Source organism: Protobothrops mucrosquamatus, unplaced genomic scaffold (genome assembly GCF_001527695.2).
Source record: "Protobothrops mucrosquamatus isolate PMUCROS unplaced genomic scaffold, P.Mucros_1.0 scaffold151, whole genome shotgun sequence".
NCBI lineage: Eukaryota > Metazoa > Chordata > Lepidosauria > Squamata > Viperidae > Protobothrops > Protobothrops mucrosquamatus.
Window position 1 is genome coordinate 92,932 of NW_015386516.1, and position 27,955 is coordinate 120,886.

Sequence of the window (27,955 nt, forward strand, 5' to 3'; positions counted from 1 at the left end):
TCTTCTCATGATGTCTTTGGTGAAAAGGGAGGAAAAGAGAATGCAAACATCTGCTTTTTATAAGCCAGTCCAAGGCTTCATAACTTGATCTTAACAATCATGAATAATTTTCCAGTCACAATGTGATGAAGCCTGGATTGCTGTGGCTAATTACTCTCTCTCTCTCTCTCTCTCTCTCTCTCTCTCTCTCTCTCTCTGTGTGTGTGTGTGTGTGTGTGTGTGAAGAAATAATGCAAGTTTGTTGCCACATCTATCAATACATAAATACAGCTCTGCTGTCATATCCATAAATTTGTCACAAGCCATAAATACAGCTAAACACACAAGCCATAAATACATATCTTGGCCATATCCATTATTTGATGAGAAAACAATAGTCTGACTTCTGAATTTAGCTTTGAAACATGAAAGTATTAATAATAAATAGCTCTTAAAGCAAGCAAGGAACATTTGTCCCATAGCTCTGGAGCTTCCTTCCAGAATACTTGCTTCCAGAACAATGGTCTGCACTGGTGGTAGTCGCTTATTTTTCCTTTTGAATTTCCTGGCTCTTTTTGCTTCTGCTGGATGATAGAGATGGATGTACTAATAACTTGATTTTAGTCCCTTAGAGAAGTCTGCTGGCTTAGGTGTGCTGGTAAGCATTCAGCAACACAATGAATGCTGAAAGTCAACTGCCAGTTTATGTTGTTTCTGAATATAAATAGGAAAAGATGTGAACCTCCTTTGCCTTCTCTGGAAAAATGTTTTGGACCAAGCCTGCTTGAAATAATGGCAAATGGCATGCAAAAAGCTGGTCTAGAAAGCCAGAGTGAAAGACATCATATCCTGTCTGCTGGATGCCCCTCTCTCAGAAAAGCTGCTTTGGTCTCTGAGATCCCCAGATAAACATGTAGGTAAAATTATACAAAGTTAAACCCTTTGCATCTGAATGGAAATCTGAAGCACACATCTAACTGAGGAGGTTAGACATCAGTCATCATGTCAATTATGCTCTATAAGGATTCATCCAGATTCATCATTCGTCCATATCACCACATATTCTACTGCACATCTGCTTACCACTTGACAGTATGAAACAAGCAGTCTGAAGGCATTCTCTCTTGTATGATTAACTGAGTAAAGGAGAGTGGAACATGCTATCAAAGTTTGCCTCCTTCAACATACCATTTGACATTCTGCATGAATTAGGGTGCATGAGAACATCTGAAGTGGAGGGGCTCTTCTGAAAGCAGGTGGTATAATCTGGAATCTTCTTGCTTTAGAACAGGCATGTCAAACTCGTGACGTCACATGACGTCGTGCAACGTATCGGGCCAGTTTTGCCATTGCCAGCAATGAGGTGGGCGTGGCTTCCATGTGACGCGTCTGGCCTGCGGGCCGGCAGTTTGACACCCCTGCTTTAAGAAGGCCAAAAACAATGGGAAGAAACCATAGTGGACAGACCGAAACAGAGACAGACAGACAGCAGACAGACATAGATAGACATAGATAGATGGACATAGATAGATAGATAGATAGATAGATAGATAGATAGATAGATAGATAGATAGATAGATAGATAGAAAGAAAGAAATATATAGACAGACAGACAGACAGACAGACAGACAGACAGATCATTTAGTGATTGTTCAAAGTTACAACAGCACTGGAAAAAGTGACTTATGACCATTTGTCACACTTGGTCACATGATTAAAATTCAGGCACTTGGAAACTGACTCATATTTATGACGGTTGTAGTGTTCCCAGTTCATGTGAGCCCCTTTCCGACCTTCTGACAAGCAAAGCCAATGGGGAAGCCAGATTCACTTAACAACTGTGTTACTACATTAACAGCTGCAATGATTCACTTAACAACAATGGCGAGAAAATGGGGTAAAACTCCCTTAACAAACTTCCCACTTAGCAACAGAAATTTTGGGCTCAATTGTGGTTGTAAGCACTACCTGTATTAAAATCCCATCAAATAAATAATAAGTGGTAGTGGTGGTCAATATTATTAACATTCTATGCCAGGGGTCTTCAAACTTGGCCCTTTTATGACTTGTGGACTTCAACTCCCAGAATTCCTCAGCCAGAGTTGAAGTCCACAGGTCATAAAAGGGCCAAGTTTGAAGACCCCTGTCCTATGCTAAGCACATTGGGCTCTAAGCGTACTTCACAGTTCTCGATCTGTAGCTACAATCTCTGCATCCTTCCATTTAAGATCAATGTTTTTCAGATCTTCCTGAAATGTTTGGCACCAGGTTTTCTTTGGCCTTCCCCTTTGGCAGCAAATTTAATACAGTAAAAGGTTTTACATGGGGATCTTTTATAGATCTTCCATAATTTTTAAACGTGAGTAGGAGTCCTGAGAGAAAAATGTTTAAGACATACTGACTTAGATAAAACTAAGGATATCCAGTATATTAGGTACAGTATATGATCAGTGTTGATTAATATAACATATGTAGATAGTCCTAAATGACTTACAACCATTCATTTAGTGACTATTCAAAATTGCAACAGCACTGAAAAAAGTGACTTATGACTGTTTTTCACACTTAGAATTGTTGCAGCTTCCCCCTGGTCACATGATCAACATTTGGACTCTTGGCAACAGTGCCCCAGTGTCAGGTGATTACCTTGTGCGACCTGACAAGAAAAGTCAATGAGGAAGCCCAAGTCACTTAACAACCGTGTTACTAACTTAACAACTGTAGTGATTGACTTAACAACTATGGCAAGAAAAGTTGTAAAATGGAGCAAAACTCATTTAACTGTCTCACTTAACAACAGAAATTTTGTGGTCATATTATGGTCATAAGTTGAGGATTACTTGCATGCACGTTGTACTTTATGTGAGCTTCCAGATATTCTTTGGTGAGAGAGGATGGTTGTGTGGGCAAGACAACATATCTGTCATCCATTATTGTGTGCAGAACAGGAATACTATATTTGTTGACTGCCTCTGAGAGGATTGTTTTAGGGTCATCTCAGATCTTGTTTTTTGAAAATCCAGCAAGCACAAAATAGTAGGTCAAAGAAATTCACATCTGAGTCAGATCTGTGATCTTGAGCAAACAAGCTTTCCATGGCTCCAAGAACACCTCATCCAGCCCTTACTGTTCTTCCTCTGGGGAGGAGACCTAAAGCACTCATAGCCAGCCCTCACCTAATTACAGCTTGAATGTCTTCCATGTAATTCATTGTCTGGAACTTGTATCTCCACTCTGGGTAGCAAATGACTGAACTTTTCATACTGCTTTTGTCTGGACAACTTCTTACACAAAGACCGAACTACTTGTGTGTGGATATGAGTGTGTGCAATTATGCATATGAATGATTAAAGAATGCTGGGTCCAATATTTTGTATCATTTTGACTCTGCCCCTTGGAATTTAACAGAATAACAGAGTTGGGGGGGACCTTGGAAGTCTTCTAGTTCAACTCCCTGCACAAGCAGGAGGCCTCATACCCTTCCAGACAAATGATTGTCCAGTTTCTTTTTAAAAGCCTTCAGTGATGGAGCATCCACAACTTCTGAAGGCAAGCTGTTCCACTGGTTAATTGTTCTCACTATTGGGAAATTTCTCCTTGGTCCTATGTTTTACGTTCAGCAATTTTAAGAAATGTAAAGAATATTTGGGGCCAGCAAAATTTTGCCTGACAAGTGAGTCAACATGATGGAGGGCAGCTGTGGCTTCTGATCTCAGCTGCAATTACTTTTCCTCAGGAGTATCACAATGTGTTCTGCAAAGGAAAGCCTATGCCTTTTGGAGTGTGAGCTCTCTGCAGAGGCTGTTCTGCCTAGCAGAGCTCAAATTACTTGGAGCAGAGGGAGCTAGCATATGTAGCTAAGGAGAGACCCCCCTGGCTGGAAGTATATTTAAACCTTCATAAAGAAACAGCAGTGCCTCCTTCCTCTTGCTGATACTTCCTCCCAAACAGAGACAAGTGTGTGCCATGTTTTATGACTGCTTATGAAAGAGGCTTGCCTTGAGTGGTTTTTGTGGCACTCCAGGGACCCCAAATACCGTTTTTAAGAGATCACCCGAAAAGAGCGCCTCAAAGGCAAAGGTGGGGAAACGGGGTTGGCCAATGAGAAGGCGAGTTGTTCTGAGCATCCACTCCTCATTGTCTCTGCAGCAGCAGCAGCCGCTGCAGCCACAGGCTTCCAATAGCAGCCGAATTTTGGAGAGCCCGTGCCTCTTGCCAAAGAATCCAGAGGTGGCAACAGAAGTAGCAGCAGCTGCGTGGGGGATATGAATGGGACTCCTTCTCTCTTAGCTCAGGGAGAGGCTGCCAAACTCTTATAAACTGCGGCTGGGGAAGGGAAGAAGAACCAGCAACTTGCACAGGCAAAAGTAAACATGTTTCTCTGCCTCTCTTGAATCTGTGGAAAGTAAAGTTCTTGGAGGGGGGGAGAATAAGGAAGGGGGGGAGAGGACTTCTGCTGCTGCTTTGAAAAGATTGATCCAATGCATTCTTCACAACTGGACTGGATCCTTTGTGATGCTTGAGGTGGGAAGCTGAGCACGTTGCTGAGTTACCAGAGAAAAGGAGGGAAAGCAATGGATTTCCATGACAATGTCCCCCTGCGGGCCGTAGGATTCTGCACATCCTTCTTTTTTGTCCTCCTTGTTTCATTTACCTGTGCCCAAAATGGAGTAGTAGAACCTGAGCCCACCCTGGAAGAAATCCCACAAGGCGCATCTACCTTGGCTTTTGTGTTTGACGTGACTGGCTCAATGTACGATGACTTAGTTCAGGTCATTGAAGGTGCCTCCAAAATTTTGGAGACCTCTTTGAAGAGACCCAAGAGGCCACTTTACAACTTTGCACTGGTTCCCTTCCATGATCCAGGTAAGGCAATATTTTCAAGTGCTCTAAAATTGGGAACTACTTAGGAAGACATGCCTACACAGATAGTTGGGGATTTTTTAGGTTTATTAAAATTTACCGGCTGTGTGTGTGTGTGTGTGTGTGTGTGTGTGTGTGTGTGTGTGTGAGAGAGAGAGAGAGAGAGAGAGAGAGAGAGAGATATGTAACAAATAAAAGGACCAGGGATGTACAAGACCAGGTTGTCTTCAAATAGTGATCAATTAAAAAAGACATTATAAACTTCAGAAAAATAGAGACCGTACCGAATTGTTTCCATTCATAGAATGGTGATTGGAAAGAAACTCTCACAGAAGAAACTTCAAGAGACTTTAATTAAATGAATGTACTTCCTGCAACATATTAATGTGCCAAAAGAGGTGCATTGTTTGGGAATTATCCCTATTAGATTTACACAGGGGTTTTATTTTTGCTGGATTGAATTATGAATTGAAAACAGAGTTTATAACCCCAGAACATAGCTTTATTAACTGTAAATGGTATCTGTGGAGAAAATACGATATTCCTAAACATCAGTTTCTATTCAGTATACAAACATGCTATGTCATGTTTTCAATCAATGTTTTCAATTTTTTATTGTAAGTGAAATATTTTTTTTTCTTTTAGAAGCCCCTTCCTCAGAATAATAACCATGAGTCACATACAGGTGCCTTCACTCACCTGGTATCTCTTGGACTGGGAGTTTACAACTCTCTTCACCCTTAGCCAGCACAATTAATTCCCATGGGAGCTGTAGTCATCTGGAGGCTCCAGGTTGGAAAAGGCAGGATGTGTTTTATATATTCTCCAAATATATAAATACTCCCCACTGAAACTCATTGTATTTCCCATGAAAAGTTCTTGAGATACAATCAAATTTTATGGCTGGTGCTTCAGCTGTCTCCTCATTGTCCTCCCTGCCTTCCTTCTACATGCTGACCGTGCATTCTTCCTGCTTTCTCTCTCACTCTGTAGCATCTGTTTTCTATTCTTTTCTTTGGACTTTCTTTCTTTTTTTTGTCAAACATCTTTGAATGATCCTTAAAAGAAAGAGAATGAAGACTTCCCAGGCTAGGGCAGTAAAAGTACAGAAACCATTTCAAACACCAAACAAAATCTGTTTAAAAATCTGAACTTCCAGTTACTTCTTTCTCCGGAGCTTTTGTGGAATGAAGTCATCTGGAATTTGTTTGAGTTGTGGGAATGATAAGAGATGTTGCTTTCCAGCTATGATTCTACATGCTCTTTAAGGAAAAGGTAGCTATTGAATGGTGAAATTCTTAGTATGATTCATAAGATAATAGGGATGTATGCTTAAAGCCATTTTTCACTAGATGGCCTAGAGTTTTTTCCTCAGAGCAAGAATTTGTTTTCTTTCTTTTGTTTTCCCTTTTGTTCATGTGAGGCACCAACATATTTTGAGAGAAACTGCCATTGCAGTGCAATGTGTACCAGCAGAGGGCCCAAAGGCCTAACATTGGAATCCCATTGGAGTATTTTAGATAACATTTTTTTATCCAACTTTCTTCCAGATTGCTAGGGAATTGGATGGGGCTAAACTGATTTCAGTTTGAGCAACTGACAGTGTTAGGTGACATTGCCAGATCCTCAGAGTATGCTGAAACACAAACACAGTTTAAGACACATTAACTACAAGCTAGTTTGTGGTGTGATTTTTCAAAACAATAGTTGTCGTGAAAAAAACAACTATGTTACAGGATAATGACTTGTCCAGATTTTTCCAGTTTTAGAAATGCAAGGAATTATTAAAAAGCTTCTGTCAGAAATGGGAACCCTACTTTTATTGAAGATATGCTTCCAGATGATAACTCTTGCTCTCTCTTATTAAAGACATTGACTTGTTTTTTTTTTAAATTACTATTTTGTCAAGAAGCCACATGATCATGTTGCTTTATGTATAAACATAAACATCATTACAAAGGAAAGAGCGTTTAATGTTATTTTAAAGAAGAGTCTGGTAAATCACTAGCTGTTATTTAAGGACAAAGACATTCCTTGTAAGATGTTCAAGTTGTTAAAATATGCCAGCAAAGGAAGTATTTTCATCATGACCAAAACTTAAAGAGCAACAATAGCTCTTCTTCCTTCAACTTTTCTTTAAAAAAAAATCAAACAAAAGCTGCTGAGTGCCAATCACAGTATAATAAACTGAAGGGGTTTTTTTTTGTCAGTGTTGTCCTGGAAATAAATGACAGCTGCATTCCTGGAATTAGGAAGTAGACTATAAAGGGAAAGGGAATCTTTATAGACATAAATTTTAGGTGAACATAAAAAAAATACTTTACAAGATATGTTAGCGCGCATCTATTCGTCTAAGCCAGGGGTCCTCAACCTTGGCAACTTTAAGACTTGTGGACTTCAACTCCCAGAATCCACAAGTCTTAAAGTTGCCAAGGTTGAGGACCCCTGGTCTAAGCACTAAATCCACAAGTCTTAAAGTTGCCAAGGTTGAGGACCCCTGGTCTAAGCACTAAATAACTATGCCCTTTGGTGGTCTTGCATAACTGCTTCAAAAGCTGAGACTGTTATGTGTTTGTGCAAACAGGCAATATTTTACTTAGATTGCTAACATAAAGCTATTCTGTAGTGAATTTGACATATCCTGAATCCTCATTCTAGCAATTGGATGGAATTTTTTATCACCAGGTATTACATTACTCCTCTCATAAAGTAGCCCATGTGTCAGAAATAAAAAAAATATACAGTTAAAACATATTTTAAATGTGATCTGGCCAACCTTACTGAGATAGTTATACAAGTTAGTTGAAACTTGTATACAAGGTAGTTGAAATTTGAAATTTTCACTAGAAGATTAATGGATTTTCATGCAAGAGCTTTGGAATTTTGTGAAATTTGGCTCTTGTTGGAACAGAAAACCTTAGAGAGAGAAGCATCCAGATCTATCTGCTAGTCCTTTCCTCAAGTCCCGCAGAAATAGAAGATGCAAGACTAGAAAAAATTAGCTGATAGAAGAAGTGTGTAATTGATGCAAAAATGTGAACTGAGGAATTAGTTGGAATTGGGAAAAGATAGTTGGGGGAAAACCCTAGAGCAATATTTCTCAGCCTTGGCAACTTTAAGATATGTGGTCTTCAACTCCAAGAATTCCCCAGACAGAGTGTTTCTCAACCTTGGCAACTTTAAGATGTATGAACTTCAAGTCCCAGAATTCCCCAACCACTGGCCTAGAGGTCAGTTCTTAAGCCCTTTTCAGTTAAGGCTTTGAAAGTGGCAACAAGCCAGTATTTTGGGTTTGAAGGAGACATATTCATGAGGGAAAATATTGGGAACACATGTTGATTGAGCTCAAATGCTGAAAGGGTGATTGTTAAAAGAAGGCTTTGGTGTTACTTGAGTCTCCTCAGCATGTTCTGATATTGGCAATACTTGTTAGGACATCCAGTGTAAGCTTGGATTCTGCACATTCTCATTTTAATTTGGATTGACTCCTCTGTAGATTTGGTCTTGGACAAAGTTGCATCTTCTTCCTGAGTTTTCAAGCCAATGTAAAGTTAATTGTCAGCTGGTGGCAGTGGTTGGAATTTCCTTTTTGGAATTATTGTTTAATCGTGTTGATTATAATTGGTTCATTACTTGCTCAGGATCTAGATTTTGTAACTGAAGCAAACCTCTACTGCTCTGTCTCTTTAAACAAGGTTAAAAAAAGGAGGTTCTGACGATTCTCCTGTCTCTGTTGCTGGGTTTAATCAGTTTTAGAAGGGGAGGAAGAAGATGGGAGAGGAGACAAATGACATGTGGGGTACATCAGGTCTCAATGCACTCACATTTCCTGTTTATATGAGGCCACTGGATGAGGTCATTGGGGTCAAACATCTTTGGCATGCTGATGATACCCAGCTGTACATTTTAACCCCAGGCCAATTAGGTGATGCCGTCCAGGTCTTGTCCCAGTATTTGGAGACTCTAGGTTTCTGATGGGAAAAAATAAGTTGAAGTTCAACTCTCATAGGATAGAGTGGTCACTAGGCTACTACCAACATCTGGAAGCACTGAATCTTTAGTTCTGAATGGTGACCACACCGATCCTTTTGAGAGGGGTGCACAATTTCGGGATCTTGTATTCACATCTCATGGCTGTGGCCAGGAAGGCATTATTATGTGGACTGGGAGGTTCTTAAGACAGATGCACATTGTGTGGCTATTTTCCAGTTATTGGAGAAATAGAGGCAGAAAAAAAAATAGTCTAAGGAGTAAGCAACACTGAGTTCTTATTATAGCTTCTTCCAACAAGTTCCAATAGCCAAGCTGGTTAAGAATTTGGAGAAATATTGTTTTGTACATCTAGAAGGCTACAAATGGGAGAATATTATTTAATATAAGAATGCAGTTGTAAAAGAGAGGCATTTTTCATTTGCTCTTTTGGTTAATGGCTGAAATATTGGTAGTTTTGCTAAATGATTTTTTAAGGCAATTGCCTATTTAAGAGCATCTCAGATTGACAATCTCTTTAACCTAGTGCTGGCAGTCTTTCTGGAAGTCCCCAGAAAGCTGAGATGAGATGAAGGAATGTATTTAAGGTGACTATTTCCTTAATATTAGATAAGGCTTTACTAAAAAAGACAGAAGAGGGTAGAGAATTGTGTAAAGTATGAATATGCCAATATTTATGTATAGTGTTTATACCAATGCAATCCTATTTAAGAGAAATAGGACATCTTTTATTAGAGAAGGCCCCCTATGGGTCTTGTCTTTTACAATCTTAAACATCTTTTATAGACAATCTTAAACATCCTTTCAGAGTATTCCTTCAGATATATCCCATAGCTGCCCCAAAATATGATACCAGTGCCAAGATTTGTATGAAATCTTCTGTTTGGATATGAATATTCCTAACATTATGAAGAAGTTAGGGCCCTCTACTAGGTCCAAGACAAATTTAAAGGTTCCTGGAAGATGTTAGCCTTCATGAGTGACCAAATGCTTACCCCCTCTACTCCAGACTTGGTGTTCTTGTTATGTAAGAGTACAAAGAACCAGATAATAGATGAGAAGGAGAAGAAGTAGTAGATGACACTGAATTTGCTGTTTTGGAAAGCTGAGTAATGCATTGCTTCTTCTGTATTACTTGACCTGTATCATTTCTTCTTGACACTTCACCTTGTGCTAGGAAAGGAAGAGAGGGAAGAGTAATCAGGCAACTCCAAATAGTGCAAGTAATAGTGCTTCTTCATAACTACCATTGTTTCCATCATCCCTACCCACTTGTTCAGTGTAATGCAGTACTTGCTGGAAATGATGTCATCTTTCATGAGTTCTCCCAAGGCTTTAAGATCCTGGTTTTTGCTCAACCCAGCACTAATACTACTTTAACCAAATGGTTTAACTTGATTCTTTATATGTCATGGACCTATGAGGATAATGATGCTGATGATTTCATTAAATTGATGATAGCTACCCACTTCAATAGATTCATGGCTGGCTTTCAAAATCTAACACTAAGATAAATGAATTAAAACTAAAAATAAAACAGAACAGACCCAATACAGCAAGTCAAACAGCACAACTCCCCCTCCAAACATATTAACCTCAGTTCTGGGGTTAAATCCATATTTTAAGGGGTTTTCAGAACCCCAGGAGAGTGGGTATCTATATCTATGGAGGTGGTGTTCTAGAGGGTAGGAGCCACAATACAAAAAGCACACTCAGTCCCACAAAATGCCAACTTTTAGTAGAAGGGAACTAGAACTCACCCACTCTGTCTGAACAGATATGCCTGAACATACCGGATGGGCAAAAACAATGGAAGAGAGAGATGGTCCCTCAGATAATCATGCCCTATGCCATGAAGGCCTTTAAAGATAACACCCAGCACTTTGAATTGCACCTGGAATGCAACTGACAGTCAGTGCAGCTCGTGTAGCCATGGTGACAACTGGGCACAATGAGATGTGTCCACTATTGCTTACACCACAGCATTTTGAACAAATTGCACCTTACGGATTGTCTTCAAAGGCAGCCCACGAGGATTCTTACAGGAATGAATCTGATAATTGGAATTCATTGTGAAAGCTGGCTTGATACTTGCACACAATTGTTTCCCAACCATACATTGCTCAAGGGAGATGGGATATAGACATTATGACTGATTTGTATTCTAGTTTCACTCAGAGTTTTGAAAATATGGGAAACAGGAAGGAGAAATAAAGTTTCTTCTTATTTAAGAAGATGTCAAATTTAAAACCACATTTTTAAGCACCTTACCCAGGCAACATTTGCAATTGGCTCTGTGCTTTAAAAAAATGGAAAGTCAATAGTCTGAACTTCTTAGACTCAAGCTTTTTCTCTCCCAGTTCTCACTTCTGTTTCAAGGAGAAGAATTTCTGCAACTGGAATGCAGTCATATTATTTAAATTAGTGCTGGGCATAGAAAGAGCTTAGTGCGGGAGCATAGAGAGGGTTAAATGTAAGCAGGAAGCCCAATATAATATGCCTAAGCCACTAGTTAGTTTTCATGAATATCATGAGTATCTCAAGGGAAGCTGAATATCATTGAAACATTTCCTGCATTCCTTTAGGCTGCACAATGGTATGCTGAAAATTGGTTTTGCAAAAGAACTCTCTCTTTTTTTTTAAACAGTCAGTTAAGTTTAGCTGGAATTGCCCGATTGTTTTACTAATAATTGTTTTTGGACAAGAAGAAAGAAAAAAGTCATTTGGGGAGAATGAGATGTTTTCTTGTTTTGCAATTTCAAATAAAGAGAGGTAAAAGTTTCATTTACAGGCAGATCAAGCCTTTTTTTTTTTAATGTTTTGCATATCCATGTTGTGAGTTTGTCCCATTTGATTAGCTGATTCTTGATGACCCAAGTTGATTGGAGTCCTCCTAAAAGATGTTGGTTTTGAAAAGGATTGGAATGTTCTTACTTATGGTAATTCACAAATACTATTTCAAAAGCAGTGTATTCCTATAGGAGAATGTATAAGAAGTACTTTTCTTCCAAGTGATTAAAGCAGCTATGTCTTTTCCCAGGCATTTGTAGCTGCTTCATAAACTGCTCCTGGCTGTCTCCTTATGAGTGTGGATGTACGGTTCACAGTGAAGCAAACTATTTTAAAAATTTAATTATACTAAGGGAGATATTTCATAGGAGGTCTTTGAAGCAAAATTCTTCTTCTGAAGAATTTGCATAATTCTACCACACATTTGATATTGCTATAAACACCAATTAATGAATTCATATGTGGTCCAACCTGCAGTTTGTTAATGATTATGAGGACATTATACTGAATAGCTTGGTTGACATTATTGCAATGCTTTCAGATAGTGAAATGAAATGGTATTGTTAGGATCTAGTTAAATTTAAAAGGTATTCTTAGGATCCAATTAAATTAAATGCTAAGGGAAGTCCTTTGGTTATCAAAAGAAAGCAAAGCTGGAAATGCCTCTTAAATTATTTATTCGATACTTTTATCCAGTGGATTCTTCTTTGCCTTTGCACATTCTTACTAAGTTCTTTGGTTCGTAGTTGTTGTAGAAATTAAATCATATATAATTTCCTTTGCTTTTGCCTCTAACATTGCCTGACAGAAATGACACTATATTGCTTGCTTTTGTTCCTCCAGTGGTAGAATTAAAATATTTGTGGATATTTACTGGACTGCATCTAGATGTTTGAGTTTTAGAGTGAAAGATTCAAATGCAAGTTTGAAATATAATTGTCCAGGAAAAATGTGGTACAGATGATTTTTAATGACCTCTTATCACTCATTTTATGTACTAAAACAAGAAATGTTTACATTGCTTCTCTCCTCAGGCCAGGAGAGTTGGATCACAGAGTTTTTTGGATTTGGAAGCAATATGAAGACTTAAAGTTTATTCCAAGGCAACATAGAAAATAGTATAATAACATAATAAGACACATGAATCAAAGAATATACAAGCATACTGAGGCTATAATATAACCTAAAACAGTAATCAAAGAATATTAACACAAGGCAGTGATTTGAAAAATTCAAGAATACTGAAAAATATCAGAAGACAAAGGAAGAAATTTATTACATTCCTTCAGCTAGTCAGAGGACCCAAGAGAGATAATGGTGGGTGGGTCCTTTGAAAGCCACCCTCATTCATCTCTCTGACTAACACACTTCTAATATCATCACAAACATTCCATATACATTTATCCATTAATCATTGAATAGTCAAGGAGATATCATACTCGACTCAGTGCTGAACTGTTTGCTAACCATTTCACTAATTCTCACTAATGCTTGACTTCCAGCATATATTATTATTCTTACTGAATTTAGTAACCAACTTCCAACTTTGTATTCATGCAAAAGTTCCAGAATTCAATCTCACTTTACTGAATTCTTTCTCTAAACCAGAAAGCATATTATTAACTTTCTGACACTGAAGCATTTCTCAGTGTAAAAATCTGGTCATTATATCTCCTGGTCATTATATCTTGCCTGTTCTAAGGCAAGCCATACTTCTCAGATTTTGTTCATTGTCACCCGTGTCACACTTTCAGTCAGAATTTTGCCAGGATCTTTTCAGGCATAGTTAATCAACTAATACCCCTGTAGTTTTGGCATCCATTTTTGTTACTTTTTCTTTGGAAAAATCGTGTTATTGTTTCCCTGTACAATTATGATGCGGTATTCAAATGCACATTCACGTTGTGCAGCTACTTTACAAACTGCATTGATACTTCAATATTTCTCCAGTTATAATATCTATATCTGCCGTTTCCCTGTTTTTCAACATACTTCCAGGTCTTACAATTTTCTTGTCATCTATAAAAGCATCAGTCTACACATCCTCTTCATGACCTGTTTTCCTTGTTACCTTCTGGGAGGAGGCTTCGTGGTATCTGAAGCAGAACATCCAGATTCAGTCACAGTTTTGTTTCATACAGTATTAACCTTGTGAACTCTAAAGCTTCCTCCTTCCGTTATGTATTCAAGATGGACAGTGATTAATATTTATATGTTACTTATATGTAAGGGTGTAGGTCTATACATATGTTGTATATAGTATGTTTAAATGTGTGTTATGTATGTGTACCCTTTGAGAGCAAACAACTAAATTTCATTTTTAATGTGTGCCATTGTGCCCACAATAAAAAAATGACAATAAAGGTTATCTATCTATCTATCTATCTATCTATCTATCTATCTATCTATCTATCTATCTATCTATCTATCTATCTATCTATCTATCTATCTATCTATCTATCTATCTATCTATCTATCTATCTTCCCTATATCTTTATGATTCCCATTCAAAACTTGAAATTTCCCCTTCTCTCACTTCTTTGGCTTCCCAAATAATAGATTAAAATGAACCCATTGCCTCACTGATGATCTGATGCTTGCTGTGTCAGTTATTCCTAATATATTACCGTACTTTAAGAGTCTCACTTCATCCTCCTAGAAGGATACTTCATTCTAATCCCATCAGAGAAATGGCTACATTTTGCTGCCTTGTGAGCCAATGAGCAATCTGTGAACACCTGGCCAATAGGCGAGTAATGATTGACAATACTTTGTGTTAAAGCTATTGGCCAAGAATGGCAAAAGCTGACTGACTCTCTGCAAGGGCTTTTGTTTCAGACATAAAAATATGCCCATAGCAACATAAATCTTGAATTCCATAGGTAATCAAAGATGTCAAATAAATCCCAAATGAAATATAATGTGAAAATGTTTGGACAATTAATTTTTTGGAACTCCTCTTACTTACAGCATATTTCTCTTTTATTTACCACTGTGAAGAATGGCAAAATGTATAGAATGTGTTGACAATGGCATGTGATAAGTAAAATGTGTCTAAGTGTTGCAGGAGTAAGAAAATGAATATGACACAAGATTGCTATCTGGATGGGAATCCTGTATGCAGTGTAACTTGTAATTCCATCCTTGCGTTTTTCTTGGTTGAAGGGATCTTGGCATTCATTGCTAATATTTCCTATATTTTTCTTATTATGGAAAGCAGAAATTTTAATCTAATGACTGCAAAAATGAATATACTTTCAGGCATCAGTCAACATTTCTAAATGTTCACCTCTCGATTTTATGAAAGTAAATCTAATCATCACCAACTGAAATTTTTAAAAAAATGGAAAAGTGAGATACATACCTTTCTCTGGCCAGTAAAAATAGTCTCCTATCTGTATTAACGTATTTTTTTGTGTGCAAAAAAAGTAAAAAAAAAATTGTTACCATCTGTTCCATAAAGTTGTTTAGTGGCACGGAATATTTAAATAAGTGCATACAGAATGAGGTCATTCATATCAGGTCTTAGAATCAAATAAAACAATTATAAAGAATAGGAGAAATTCTCAGATGACATTTTGTGGGGGAGCTGTTTGTATGCAAAGTGGTAGATGACAAGTCTGGATTCACCACAAGGCTCTTTAATTGCAATGCAAGTGTTAACCTTCAGAGAAAGTTCAGTATAGAACAAAGCTGTTTTGTCAACAGGACTTTCTAGGGAATCCATTTTGGAGAATGGAGAATTTGAGAAGGGAAGTAAGAGTTCCCTCTTTACAGAGCATTTCCCCTTGCTGTCAGATAACCCTCTGGCAATGCCAATTGTCTGAGTAACATTGTTTTCTGAAAAATTAATGTAAAAGGTGGATAATTGATATTGCCGATACCTTTGCAGCATTTTGTGGGCAAGTCACTTCAATAAATGTGGAGACCTTTTCAACTGAGACACCACTACATATCAACCTCACAAAGTTTTCTGGTCTTTTACTGTTTGACATCTCATTTAGGTTTCCATGAGTTGGAATGCATTTTATGAATATCTGTATGTCATAACTAAATTTGCTAATCTTTTAAGGCAGTGATGGCGAACCTTTTAGAGACCGAGTGCCCAAACTGCAACCCAAAACCCACTTATGCATCGTCGGGTGCCGGGTGGGTGTGGCCTATTGGGTGGGTGTGGCCCATTGGGTGAGCGTGGCTGCGGTGGTAACGGCAGACTGGGTGGGACTAAAAAGTTCAATCAATCAATTCCAACTTTGCAAGATCTTTTTTTTCCTGCGAGAAGTTGAAATTGACTGATTGATTGAACCTTTTTTTTTTGTACATGGTGGCGGAGGCCTAAAGTGAAAAGATTTTATAAAACCCAGCTGAAGGCCTAGGACTGGGGCGACAGCGTGCGTGCCCACAGAGAGGGCTCTGAGTGCCGCCTCTGGCACCCGTGCCATAGGTTCACCACCACTGTTTTAAGGTGTCACAAAATTGTCTATTTTGCTTCTAAACATTACAACTTGGCTAAACCCATAGAAGTTGGTTTTACAGGTTTTTCTTTTTCCTTTTCTAGCATTTTATTTAACGAACCCCTGATTTTATAACACTACAGAGCACTTAGAGCAGGGGTGTCAAACTGGCAGCCTGCAGGCTGGATGTGTCATGCACAGGCCACTCCCACCCCGGGTCCACAAAGGCAAAACATGTCGTGATACGTCACAATACATCACATGATACAATCAAGTTTGACACCCTTGCCTTAGAGAATAATGTCATACTCTGGCCCAGCTCTTCTTTGCCAACTTATTTTAAAGGTTTAACTGTAGCTATAGGTTGAGTTTTACTACACCTACAGCCTTGGTCTATGGGGAAAAAGTGCATACATTTAAAATATAGATTGCTTATGAGCCAAATAGAAGTTCCATTCGTCATGCTCAAACTAACTGTCGAGCTTAGCCAGGAACAAAAATATCAAAGGGAATCACACCTTTCAGGCATAAAAGTGAAATATTTCTTTGGAAATATTATTTTAAGGAACTGGCCATCTCCCAGGGATTCAAGGGGTTCGAGTATTTTTCTAATATATCTTAGGTTTGCAGAATTAGCTTGCGTAGCAGGATGTGTTCACTTAACATGTGCAAGGAACATCTGGAATCTCACCCATGCATGTTTTTTTTAGCCACAGTAGGTCTATTAGTAATATTAGTTTTGGCATTGATTTTGTGTGTGGAGGGAGCATTCACAATTAAAGTATTTTCTTTTCTTTTGGGTACCGTATATGCACTGTGATGAGGCAATTCCGTTCCCCTTGAAAGATTTACAGGCAAGTGCATATATTTGGATAAGGAAGTTCTTAAAAAGCCAGATTGGATGTAACAGTATATTAAATGGATAAAGTACGCTATAAATAATCTTGTAAAGGATTCCTTGTCCAATAAAGAAGTGTTTTACATTCTCACGACTGCTAGATTGGTGTATGCTCAAAACTGGAGGAATAAAGGAATTCCAACAGAAGAAGAGATTATATATAAAATGTTATCGTGTGCTGAAATGGATAGGCTCACAATGGAAATGAAGGATAAGACAGAATCAGACTATTTCGAGATCTGGGACAAATTTTATCACTGGTGTGAATCAAGGAGAACTGCTCGGGTTTTAAATTAGCATTAAGATAGAATTATATATAACTGTATATATAACTGTATTTTATAGAAGAATATGTTTATATAGAGATCAAGAACTATGTATTAATTACATGTATCAAGAGGAACAAATTGTTAGGAATATTTATTTTGGAATGTCACGTTATGTTCATCTTTGTTTTTAATTGTACTATAAATAAAAAACTTTTTATAAAAGAAAAAAAGAAAAAAAAAAGGAAGTGCTTTAGTGAGTATCTGTTTTTTGGAGTCAAATTCCCTTTCTCTTGTGTGAAGATTCTTAAGGACGTTATTTGTTTTTTACCTCTTTGGCTTGTCTTTCTGCAAAATTGGTACTTTCTGATCAATTCTGCTCACCCCAACCACTATAGCTGCCATGATACTGTCTCAGACTTTCAAATCATCCCAGTTGTTAGTTAGCACCATACAGATGTTCAATCTGCAGGTAATAATATGGAATGGAACGATGGAACTAAGCATGTCTACAGTTGTGAATACCTAACCTATAAGACTTGTGCCTTTTCCTCCATAAAATTTCTGGAACAGAAATAAGATTATGATACTGGCTTATGAAATGTAGAGATACATCACTCATCTTTCCCAATGGACAACTGCTCTGTTTAATTGTTCTTCACTCAAAATTTGCCGCCTTGTGAAATAGAGCATGTTCATAATCTAGAAGCTTAAAGCTTTGTTATTATATAGTTAGGAAAATATCATTAAACTTCTGGATAAAGAGGAATTAGAACTTATTTAATAACATAATTGAAAGACCCAGGGCCATAGCTTTCATACACAATATAGTGTGATATTATTCCATATTAATAAAAAGAGAAGGATTGACAACCTGGTGCCTGCAGTGTCTTTAGATGGCATATATCTACAACCCTCCCCCATTTTAGTAATACTTACATTAAAATTAGCAAGGTTTTGTTGTGACTTGAGATTTTAATGACAATATTGAAATCTGGTGAAATTATGAGTTAGAATATAACAGATTTTGGAGCTGTCAGATGAAACCTTGGGGATAAGAGCGTTGAATGAATTAAGCCTCTTTTTCATTTAAAAAGGGCTTTGATGCCTCTGGGATTGCATAAGGTCATGCACTTATACTCAGTCCCTAAAAAGTTTTCCATCCTCTGAAATACAACATTGTATGTGTCTCACATTATGTAGAATGCTTCATTCAGTAGCATTAAATGCGTAAATTTATCATGATACAAGTTGATACAAGTTGAGCAGAATCTTTTCCTTTCCTACTCTTTAGCTACATGTCAAAGTAGGAGTGGAAGATGTCCAGGAATCTAGGACACCTTAATTTCTTTTTTCTTTTCCTTTGAGGAAGAAATTTAGTTTGTCACAGCTGCATCATTTGGGACTTGATAAAGGAACACATAAAGTCCTGTAACTTCAAATGTGCACCAGCTTCTTTGGTATGGTTCCATACTAAGTGCTTAATCTTTTTCACAATATAATGGCCAGCCTGCCCTGAGAAAATGAAAGCTAATTTTCAAGGTTAGGATGATTGAAAAATATCTTTTACATACCAAAAGTTATATTCTTATGGAATGCATGGTTTCTCTGGTTGAATGAACAATATTAATGTTGTACATTCCAGTTCTTTATTTCCTACTGGAAAGGATTTAATCTAGTGATATTCCATCTACAATATCTTAATGGTTAGAACATTGTGAATGGAAGATTTCATTGTAATTTATTTGGGCTATCACTAGAATAAATTCTTTCCAGTGAAGATAGGCAAATTGGAATGCACCATTGTCACAGAGAGTTAGAAACCAAAATCTGCATCGAAATAGGTCAAACCTTCATACACTTTTCAGACTGAAATAGTGGCATGTAATTATGCTCTCAGTTTCACATGCATTTGCTAGGACAATCTGTTTCTAAACTTTATTGGGAGTAGCTCCTAAATTAGGATTTGGCATCATACCCATTTATTTTGGGATTGTTCAAGTTATTTTGTTTTTGTCCTTGATATGTAGGGATTATGGGAATTAAATCCCCAAATATATAGGGTTATAGATATATATGTAGAGAGAGCAACAAGAAGGATTAGCTATATACAGTAATTATCCAATTTATTATATGGATACTAGAGTTCTATATCCCAGTTCAGCTCAGCAAAGCTTTAATTTGTTTCTGTTTGTGTTTATCTAAAAATCAAGCCTTGCTGATTTTCTGGAGCCCTGAATAAATATCAAGATTACAGAAGAGTAATATCTGAGGTTAGTTGTGCAAGAATATAGAATAGAATAGACTTTTTTATTAGCCAACTGTGATCCAACGCACAAGGAATTTGTCTTCAGTGCATAAGCTCACAGTGTACATATAAACAGCAAGTAATAGGTCATAGGTTACAACCATAGTTACAATCATTAATCATAAGTTACAAACAACAATTGGTAAGTCATAAGAAACCAATAGGAGAAAACACTAGGAAAGATGAGAAGATGAGAAAAGATGAGAAATGAGATAGCGCTGTGGGAATCAAGTGTTCAGCAGAATGATGGCATGGGGCAAAAAAAACCTATATGTCTGGTTGTTTTGGCATGCAATACTCTATAGCAGCATTCTGAGGGGAAGAGTTGAAACAATTTATGTCCAGGATGTGAGGGGTCTGTAGATATTTCTCAGCCCTCTTTCTGGTTCATGCAGTATACAAGTCCTCAAATGGAAGGCAGGCTAGTTGCAATTGTTTTTCTTGCAGTCCTAAGTCATATATGGGTGTACATCTGAATTTTCTTCTGTCTACAGACCATTTTAGCTAGGTCAAGTATTGAACTTGAGAACTTTTGCAAGTGATCATGTAGTTAGCCCTATACTGGGAAAATACAGAATTATTCTGTCATAATTCTGTAATTATTTTGCCAGAGATTTAATGTAGCTGAAAAGAACAAAGGATTATAACATTTGGTCTTGGTGATATACATTCCCAAACTCTTGAATACAATCCCAGAGTTTAACTAGACATTGCTGTTCAATTATAATATTTATTGTGATATAAAGAAAAGTATTAAAGATATTGGTTATTAATTTTACGAGAGCCTGTTTTCAGATTTTGGAACATCAACCTAAAACAACAATGACAAGAAGAACAACATTGCGGCAAATGAAGATAATATAGCTCTTTGATGGAAAAAAACAAGCTGCATTAATATTTAAGGAGTACATTGGCTAGAATGCAATATTGCAGGTTAATTCTGCCCACTGCCAGGAGTTCGATCTGACTGGCTCAAAGTTGACTCTGCCTTCCATCCTTCTGAGGTCAGTAAAATGAGGATCCAGATTATTGGGGGCAATATGCTAATTCTGTAAGCCACTCAGAGAGTGCTCTAAAGCACTATGGAGCGATTTATAAGTCTAAGAGCTATTGTTATTAAGTAATTTTTTTTAAAAAAAAAACAACCAAATTTGAGATTCCCTGAAGATCGAGTCTTGTTGAACCAACTGGCCTTCACTTAACATTCATGAAATGATAAATCTAAATCATATAAATCAGAAGCTCAGCTATTCATCTTTTACTGTGATACTGCCTCTTATTTGTGCTAGGTCAGTGGTGGCGAACCTATGGCACGGGTGCCAGAGGCGGCACGCAGAGCCCTCTCTGTGGGCACATGTGCCGTTGCCCCAGACTTGCCTCTCCCACGACCCCCTCCTCACCAGCAGCCCCCCTGGAGGAGAGTCACCTCTGAGCGTGGCCCACACGGAGCAGCGCAGCCAAGGACATGGCAGCCAGGCAGCGTAGACAAGACTCTGCCCTCATGCCCCATTGCACACAGTTGATGCTGTGGGGCACGGGCAGAGGGCGTGGCCGCCATGGTGCTGCTGGGCTGCCTGGGCAATCTGCAGAGGGCCCTGGAGGCGGTGAGTGGCCCTGCGGGCAGGCAGGGTGTAGGTGGAGTGGGGGCGGGGCAGGGGTGGAGTGGGGGCGGGGCCAGTTTTTGGGCACTTGGTCTCTAAAAGGTTCGCCATCACTGTGCTAGGTTGTGTTCATAATTTTGCATAAAAATTAATTAGCAGAATCAACCTGTCATTGGAAAAGGCAATATTAAAAACAACATTTTACTTTCCCAAGACACTAAGCTGTATTCACTCACATTAAATTGACAATATGGTTTGTTTGTAGCATATAAACCTTAACCCAAACAAACCAGTATCTATCACTAGCATTAAGTCTATTCTATTTGAAGGAAAAAAAATTACAAACCAGCTTGCAATACAAAATGAATTAATTACAATTCATCAAGAAATTCACTCCTATGCCATTATATATGTTAGATAGATTAACAGCTAGGATGTGTGTGATACAAGCTAATGATGTTTTTATGCCAGATTTCTGCCAATAATTCAGTTTTAGTTTCTGATTTTTTTCTCTTCTAATTTGACATGTCAATATTATATACATATATCTGTAACTCAGCATAATGTTTTATGTACCTGGTAAAATGAAATGCCTTTCATCTAAACTTAAATTGTTACAAATTTGTTTTAAGGTGCCCAGAGACAGTAGTGCTTTAGTAAGATTATGAGCACAGGCATATTGTGCATATTGTTGTATATTAAAATTTTATTATGACAATTTTATAATTATGTTATGCTTGGAGGACTGCATTCTCAGAAGATATCAATTAAATAGAACTCATTCTAAAATGAGTATGGACTGGTTACATAAGCATATTTTAGAAATTCTGAGATCATCCTTGACACAAATACTATCAATAAGGAATGTTTAAAAGGCAAGGCTGGAATTAATTTTTACTCTCTATTGGTGAAACATTCAGCAGTAGTTATCTCCTTGTCCTATAAAAAAATGGCCCACTGAATTAAATGGGATTCAAATTCTGGTTTGCCAAATTGTCAGACTGCAATTGTAAAACAATCAGAAGTAATTCCAAAAGGATTGTTAGAAAGACAAGATTATTATTTTATTGTATTGTGTTGTATTGTGTTATATTGCATTGCATTACATTGCATTGTACCATACTACATTATGTTACATTACATTACATTGTTATAATAGTTTAAAAGCATTCTCTATTAGCATGGATATTGTGGAAGGCGACAAATGATGAAATGAATATCAAGCTATCATGATGCTAACTTAGAACACATTTTTAGCACTTAACCACTTGTGAAACCTTCAAATTCTGTCAATGCCTCTCTCCACCTGGTCAAGATTAATCTATGCATGTTTACTGAACAGTAGATTTTATATAGTCAAGTAGGCTTGGCTTACCAAGGCAATTGTATGGAATTGTAACATAATTGTAGCAGTAGCAAGTGGTTAACCAGAATAGCTGTGTAATTAATATAAATGCATTTTATGATCATACTGTATATTCTGTCTGAAATATAAATTAGTCAAGAAACCATTGATTCATTTGCTATTCAGCATTGAGTTTCATACCTACTACTTTCAAGTATTTTTTTCCCCATGGTTATTTCGTTTGCTCAGAATCTCCTCCTGTCCTATGGAATCTTAGTGCACTCTGGAAGAGGATTTTTGATCTTCTTCTAAGAAGATATACTTGGTCCATGAATAGTAACTGGGAGATCTAGAAGGTCTCACAGTTAACCATGACAGAAAGGAATATGGCTGCAAACACATACTCCCGTTATAAGGAAAAGTCTTTGGGGAAGTTTGCCTGCTGTAATTAATCTCATGATTCAACTGGAAGAAAATTGGAAAGTCACTGATCATAAAAGATTTAATCCCTGAATCAGATAATAAATCATTAACAGGTAGAATCTTTAGTCAGGAAAACTTAGTGGGAAAAAGCTTCAGTGGTTGTGCTGTGAACATGCAGTTTCCTTGGATTAAAAATTCTGAGTTTTGTGAATAACAGTCTAGTAGTGCTTCATGCTCCTTTGTGGATGCTTGCAAAAGACTGCAAGGATTGTGCCAGGAGACTATATGAAGTTGCTGATATATACATAATATAAATGTGCACTTAATATATCTTAGGGAGCTACCTTAATGCAGTCATAATGCAACAACCATATCATTCAAAAGCACTTTGAGAATAGGTTGTTAACAGTGTTCAACATCTCTAGTGCTGCAGGGCTGAGAACAGGGAAACAAATAATATGTTTTCTTTCCAGAGCTATGCTTTGGAGGGGAGAGAGGGGGAGAGGGGAATCTCATAGTTTCACTCCTATAAAAGAGAAAGAAAATAATCTGCTTGCAATTTACTTGTTCAAATTCTTGTTTCATATATTGTTCAATTGTCCATGTGTGTGCAAAACAAATCCATCCAAGCAATTCCTGTGAGAGAGAACCACAAAACCATCAGGCCAATTTTCCCTTTGAGATATCTGACTCCCAGGAGATAGAAAGTGAAATGAGGTATAAATCAATGCACCATTTAGGATCAGATCATCCCCAAGTTCTGTGGACCAGTAGCATTTCAAAGGAGGCTAACTGAACTTTGGTATCAGATATGTCAGAACCGAGTCATAAATAATTAGCATTCATTTTGACCTGTGAGAATATAGGTCTGGAGCTACTTCTGAACTGATGCTGAAACCTCATAAGGAAAAGTCTAAGATCTTCACTTAGTCATATCATTCTGACTTTTAAGAATTATGAAGGCTAAATTACCCAGCTTCCCAATTCTCCATATAACGGAAGGCCCTGTGCAATGTTTGTGTCAGTAGGATCAACTATAGGATCTGGGATATATTTTGGATTTACTCATGTTTTTTCTGGCACAATTTTCCTTCCATCCTTCCTTAAAAACTAGCATAACCCTGCTTGAAAGTTAGAACCCAAAAATATGAATAATTCTAATATTATCTAGGAAGAAATGTAATAGTTTAAGACATATTTCTGACTTAGAACCACTTGGTACAAAGATGTAATCCTGGTCAGTTGATGTTATTTAACCTTCAATGAACTGTTCGTAAGAAGAGCTGTAGTGTTATATTTTTTTCTATTACTGCAGTAGGAATAAAATGCTATTGTTCAATTGTTCATTTGTAGCACATCTGTAGTATGTTGTGATGGTTAAATCTGGAAGGCACGTCAAGGGAACTGAATGATTCTTAGAACTTTATACAAGATGTTCATGCAATTGGGAACAATGAGCACAGGGCCCTTAGGTTTAATTTATGTACAAGGAAAACTATCATAGAGTCAGATAAAGTCACATATAATTTCAGGAAAGAAAATTTTAGAAAAAAACGGATTAATAGAAAAATAGAAGAACTAAGAACATCATATTAGAATGCTTGCTATATGTCAAAGTTACACCAGTAGAAATAGATTCAAAACTATCACCAAATTAAAGGGGTCATCAACATAATGAACAGAAAACATTAAGAAAAAAAATGACAAATGCTCAAATAGAGAGAACAAAAAGACAAAAGACATTTAATTAAAATTTCCATTTTTGGAAGATGTTACTAATAAGAGCAACAATCAGCATAAAATTAAATAATCAAAAGCCAGGAAAGATCAATGAATGAAGCTCAGTGTGCATGCTTGCATTTGCATATGTCTTGGATGCAAAAGACAGGGAAGATATCAGTGCCTGAATGGATATTTTCAGGGAAGCAATATGAAGAATTGAAGTCAACATTGCAGTTTTCATTGTTAAGTTCTAGAAAAGGGCACTGCTTCTCAAAAATAGCATTGATGAGCTGGACTAAGTGCTGGAAAGACAATCAAAGTCATCAGAAAGATGAAATGATTCCATTACAATTAAAATTGCAATGCGTGGGCCTTTCTTATTTAGAGGGGGAAAAAAACCAAGCAAGAGTAGACATAATAGGATGTTCTGCAAGGATTACGTGCTATTGCTTTCCTGTCCTGCTTGTGAACTTTCCATTGGCATCTGATTGCTACTGTGGGAAAACAGTGCTGGAATAGAGAATTCTTCTCACATTCTCATGTTAGTTTATTTAGGGATTAATGCGACTAATTGGTAACATTCCTCAGTGACAAGTATCGGATTATTATAATACTGGAATAGAAAAAAAGATTGTAGCAGCTGCGAGCCCTTTGTACAGAGGACAGATAACTACTGGGAGATTTATGATTGCATATTGTCTGTCTGAAAGGCTGTTCGCTTAAAGAGCTCTTCCAGACAACCATACTAAAGTGTTATCTATCAAGCTTTGAGTCAGTAGAAAAGTAGGCCAGCATAAACTACATTTCTCACATGGTTGCTCTCTTTTCAACAAGAGTAATAAAGTTGAAGAAGGGTGCATTATTATACACCTACTGTAGGCCAAGATAATTATAATTATGGATGGATTTGCCAGCTTTGTTTCTCTGCCTCCTGCCATTAGGAAGACAACAACTAGTCATTTTCCTTAACATTGGGCGAGGTTAGTGTGGTGTAGTGCTTTAACTATCTGCCAAACTGCCAGATTAAGAGGTTACAATGTGCAAGGTAAGGTCTCTATGCAGCAAATTCCCACCTCTGTGAACTATATGCCAGGCTATTTATGCACATGGGTTTAGTGCTCTTCTGAAAAATGCTAAATCTGGGTCCAAAAATACCCTTGCTGATAGAACACAGATAGAAAAAAGATAGGAGGTGAAATGGGAAGCAACACTAATTAGCAAGTTCCATCTTCTGGTTGTTATTTTGTGGATGACAATGGGGCATGGGGGTAGCTGGTTGGAGTAGTGAGGCTGGCTAGGTTTGGGTGTGGAGTGTTGTACAAAAACATCAGGATTTCAGAGCTGGATAGCTACTCCAACTAGGTTGTTTGGTTGTGGGCCTGGATCTGGGGAAAGTAAAATATTGTAATGATAGGTCTTGGTAAGTGGGGGAGAGAGATAAAGAGGAAGGAATATTAAGGTGGTGATGGGCATGGGGAGGTATGGTGATAGGCAATGCTCTGGCCATTCTTGGGAAAAGTGACCTTGGTGTTTAGCACTAATGCCATATTCCAGACCTGTCATGGTTCTGATAGATGAAACCCATCAAAAGAACTTCAAGGCAAAAAGTCTTCCTTAAAGAACATTTTATTCAGGAAACAAAGTATCGGCACTACATAGTTGAACTCAAAACTAAATTTCCTTCTCCCAGATACAAAGTAACAAGTTGCAATTCCTACCCTTATGAAGCAGTCATAAATCACATTCTCCAATTAGACTGAAGCGCGGGTTCCCTCTCCAGTTCCTCAGCCCGCCAAAATGTTATCGGTTTGTGTCGTTGAATTCCCACAAAGCTGCATTATTATTATGGCTAGCTGAGCTCAAGCATTTACCCCATCCCTCCTTCTACATCTGATTTCTAAACAGGAGAAAAAGCAAGCTGAAAGCAAAGTAAAAATGGCTGCAATTTCCCCTCAGTTGTCAGAGCGGGAACTTTCATTGTCACAGCATTGTGATTTGTCTTTGGTCCGGTCACTGAAGCTTCAGTGTCCATGAGTTTCATCTATTGTTATTGGATGCTAAGTCATTCTGTAGTAAGGCCTCCTGTGGATAAGAAGGCTCACCTGGCCTGCATTATTGAAACCTGGTTGGGCACAGAGAGGCTATTTCCTCTCTCTGAGAAGTGCCCAGCTGAGTTTCAGATGTAGCATTAACCAAGACTCTGGGGAAGGTGTGAGGGATTGTCATTGAGGAGACAGATTTTGAAGGCCTCCAGGTGCTTCCAGCAGACAGTAGATGTGAGACTTTTTTTGTGAAGTTGAGTTGCAGGGATCTACTTCTATATCACCCTCGCTGCTATGCAGCAGCTTTTCTACGCTGCCTGATCTGCTTGACTCTGTGACTGGGTTTGTAGTGGAATTACCTAGGCATATGGTGATGAGGGATTTCAATCTGCCTTCATCTGGCCTGCAGTTGGACGTGGCTTGGGATTCATGGCCCTGAAGGCAACTATGGACCTGCTCCAGGTTATTGATGGCCCAAATCACAGTTGGAGAGAGGGTCAAATGTTCGTTCTGGTTACTGTCTCAGAGCAGTGATGACACAATCTGGAGTTGGGGGATGATGCTATTGGTTCCTTGATGCAGACAGATCATTCCCTGTTGGCCTGGGAATTCTCTGAAGCTATTCTCTATTGTAGGGAGGAAGGTCCTATTCAATAATTTCATCCAGGTGATTGATGGAAGTTTGGGGTAGTTTTTGAAGCTCTTGAGCCATAGTCACTCCTTGGAATGAGCAAGTGACAGCAGTCTTGGATAGGATTTGTAATCTATATGGACTCTGTGTGCATAGATCTTGGAGCACTCCCAGTTTTCAGAGGTGACACAGGAAATGAAATGAGATATGAATGCCTCAAATGCCACTGGAGGAAGGCAAATGAGGATGTCCAATTAAGTACAGATAAATGCCTACATTTAGGAGTATCTTATGGCAATAAGGCTAAGGAAACCGGATTATTTCACCACCCTTATTGTTTCTACAGACAGCTGCCCATGTTCCTGTTTTGGGTGGCCACTCTTTTGGTAAGAAGGGCCAAGGATCCTCTGCAGGGTCATTGCAAGGATTATGTTCATAATAAAGTGTGGCTTTTGCGGTTTGCCACAATTATGGTGGGGTCACTCATGACTCTTGACCGACAAGAGAAGACAACACACAGGCTATCCTCTGGACGAGTGAACCAAGGGCGTATCCCGTGTTCCTCTTTTTATTTTGCAACATACATGAGGAAGTGTGCAGGTATCAATATAATTGGTTACATGTATAGGAAATAAGTACATGC

The 27,955-nt window shown here is 37.9% G+C and overlaps 1 protein-coding gene across 1 annotated transcript in view; it reads left to right on the forward strand.

Moving 5' to 3' along the window:
* The first annotated feature begins 4,553 nt into the window (after window positions 1-4,553).
* HMCN1 (hemicentin 1) overlaps window positions 4,554-27,955 on the forward strand; it is a 231,135-nt gene continuing 207,733 nt past the window's right edge. Inside the window, exon 1 of the mRNA XM_015813311.1 lies at window positions 4,554-4,845. Within this exon, the coding sequence (XP_015668797.1) occupies window positions 4,554-4,845 (292 nt within the window). The remainder of the gene's footprint in view (window positions 4,846-27,955) is intronic.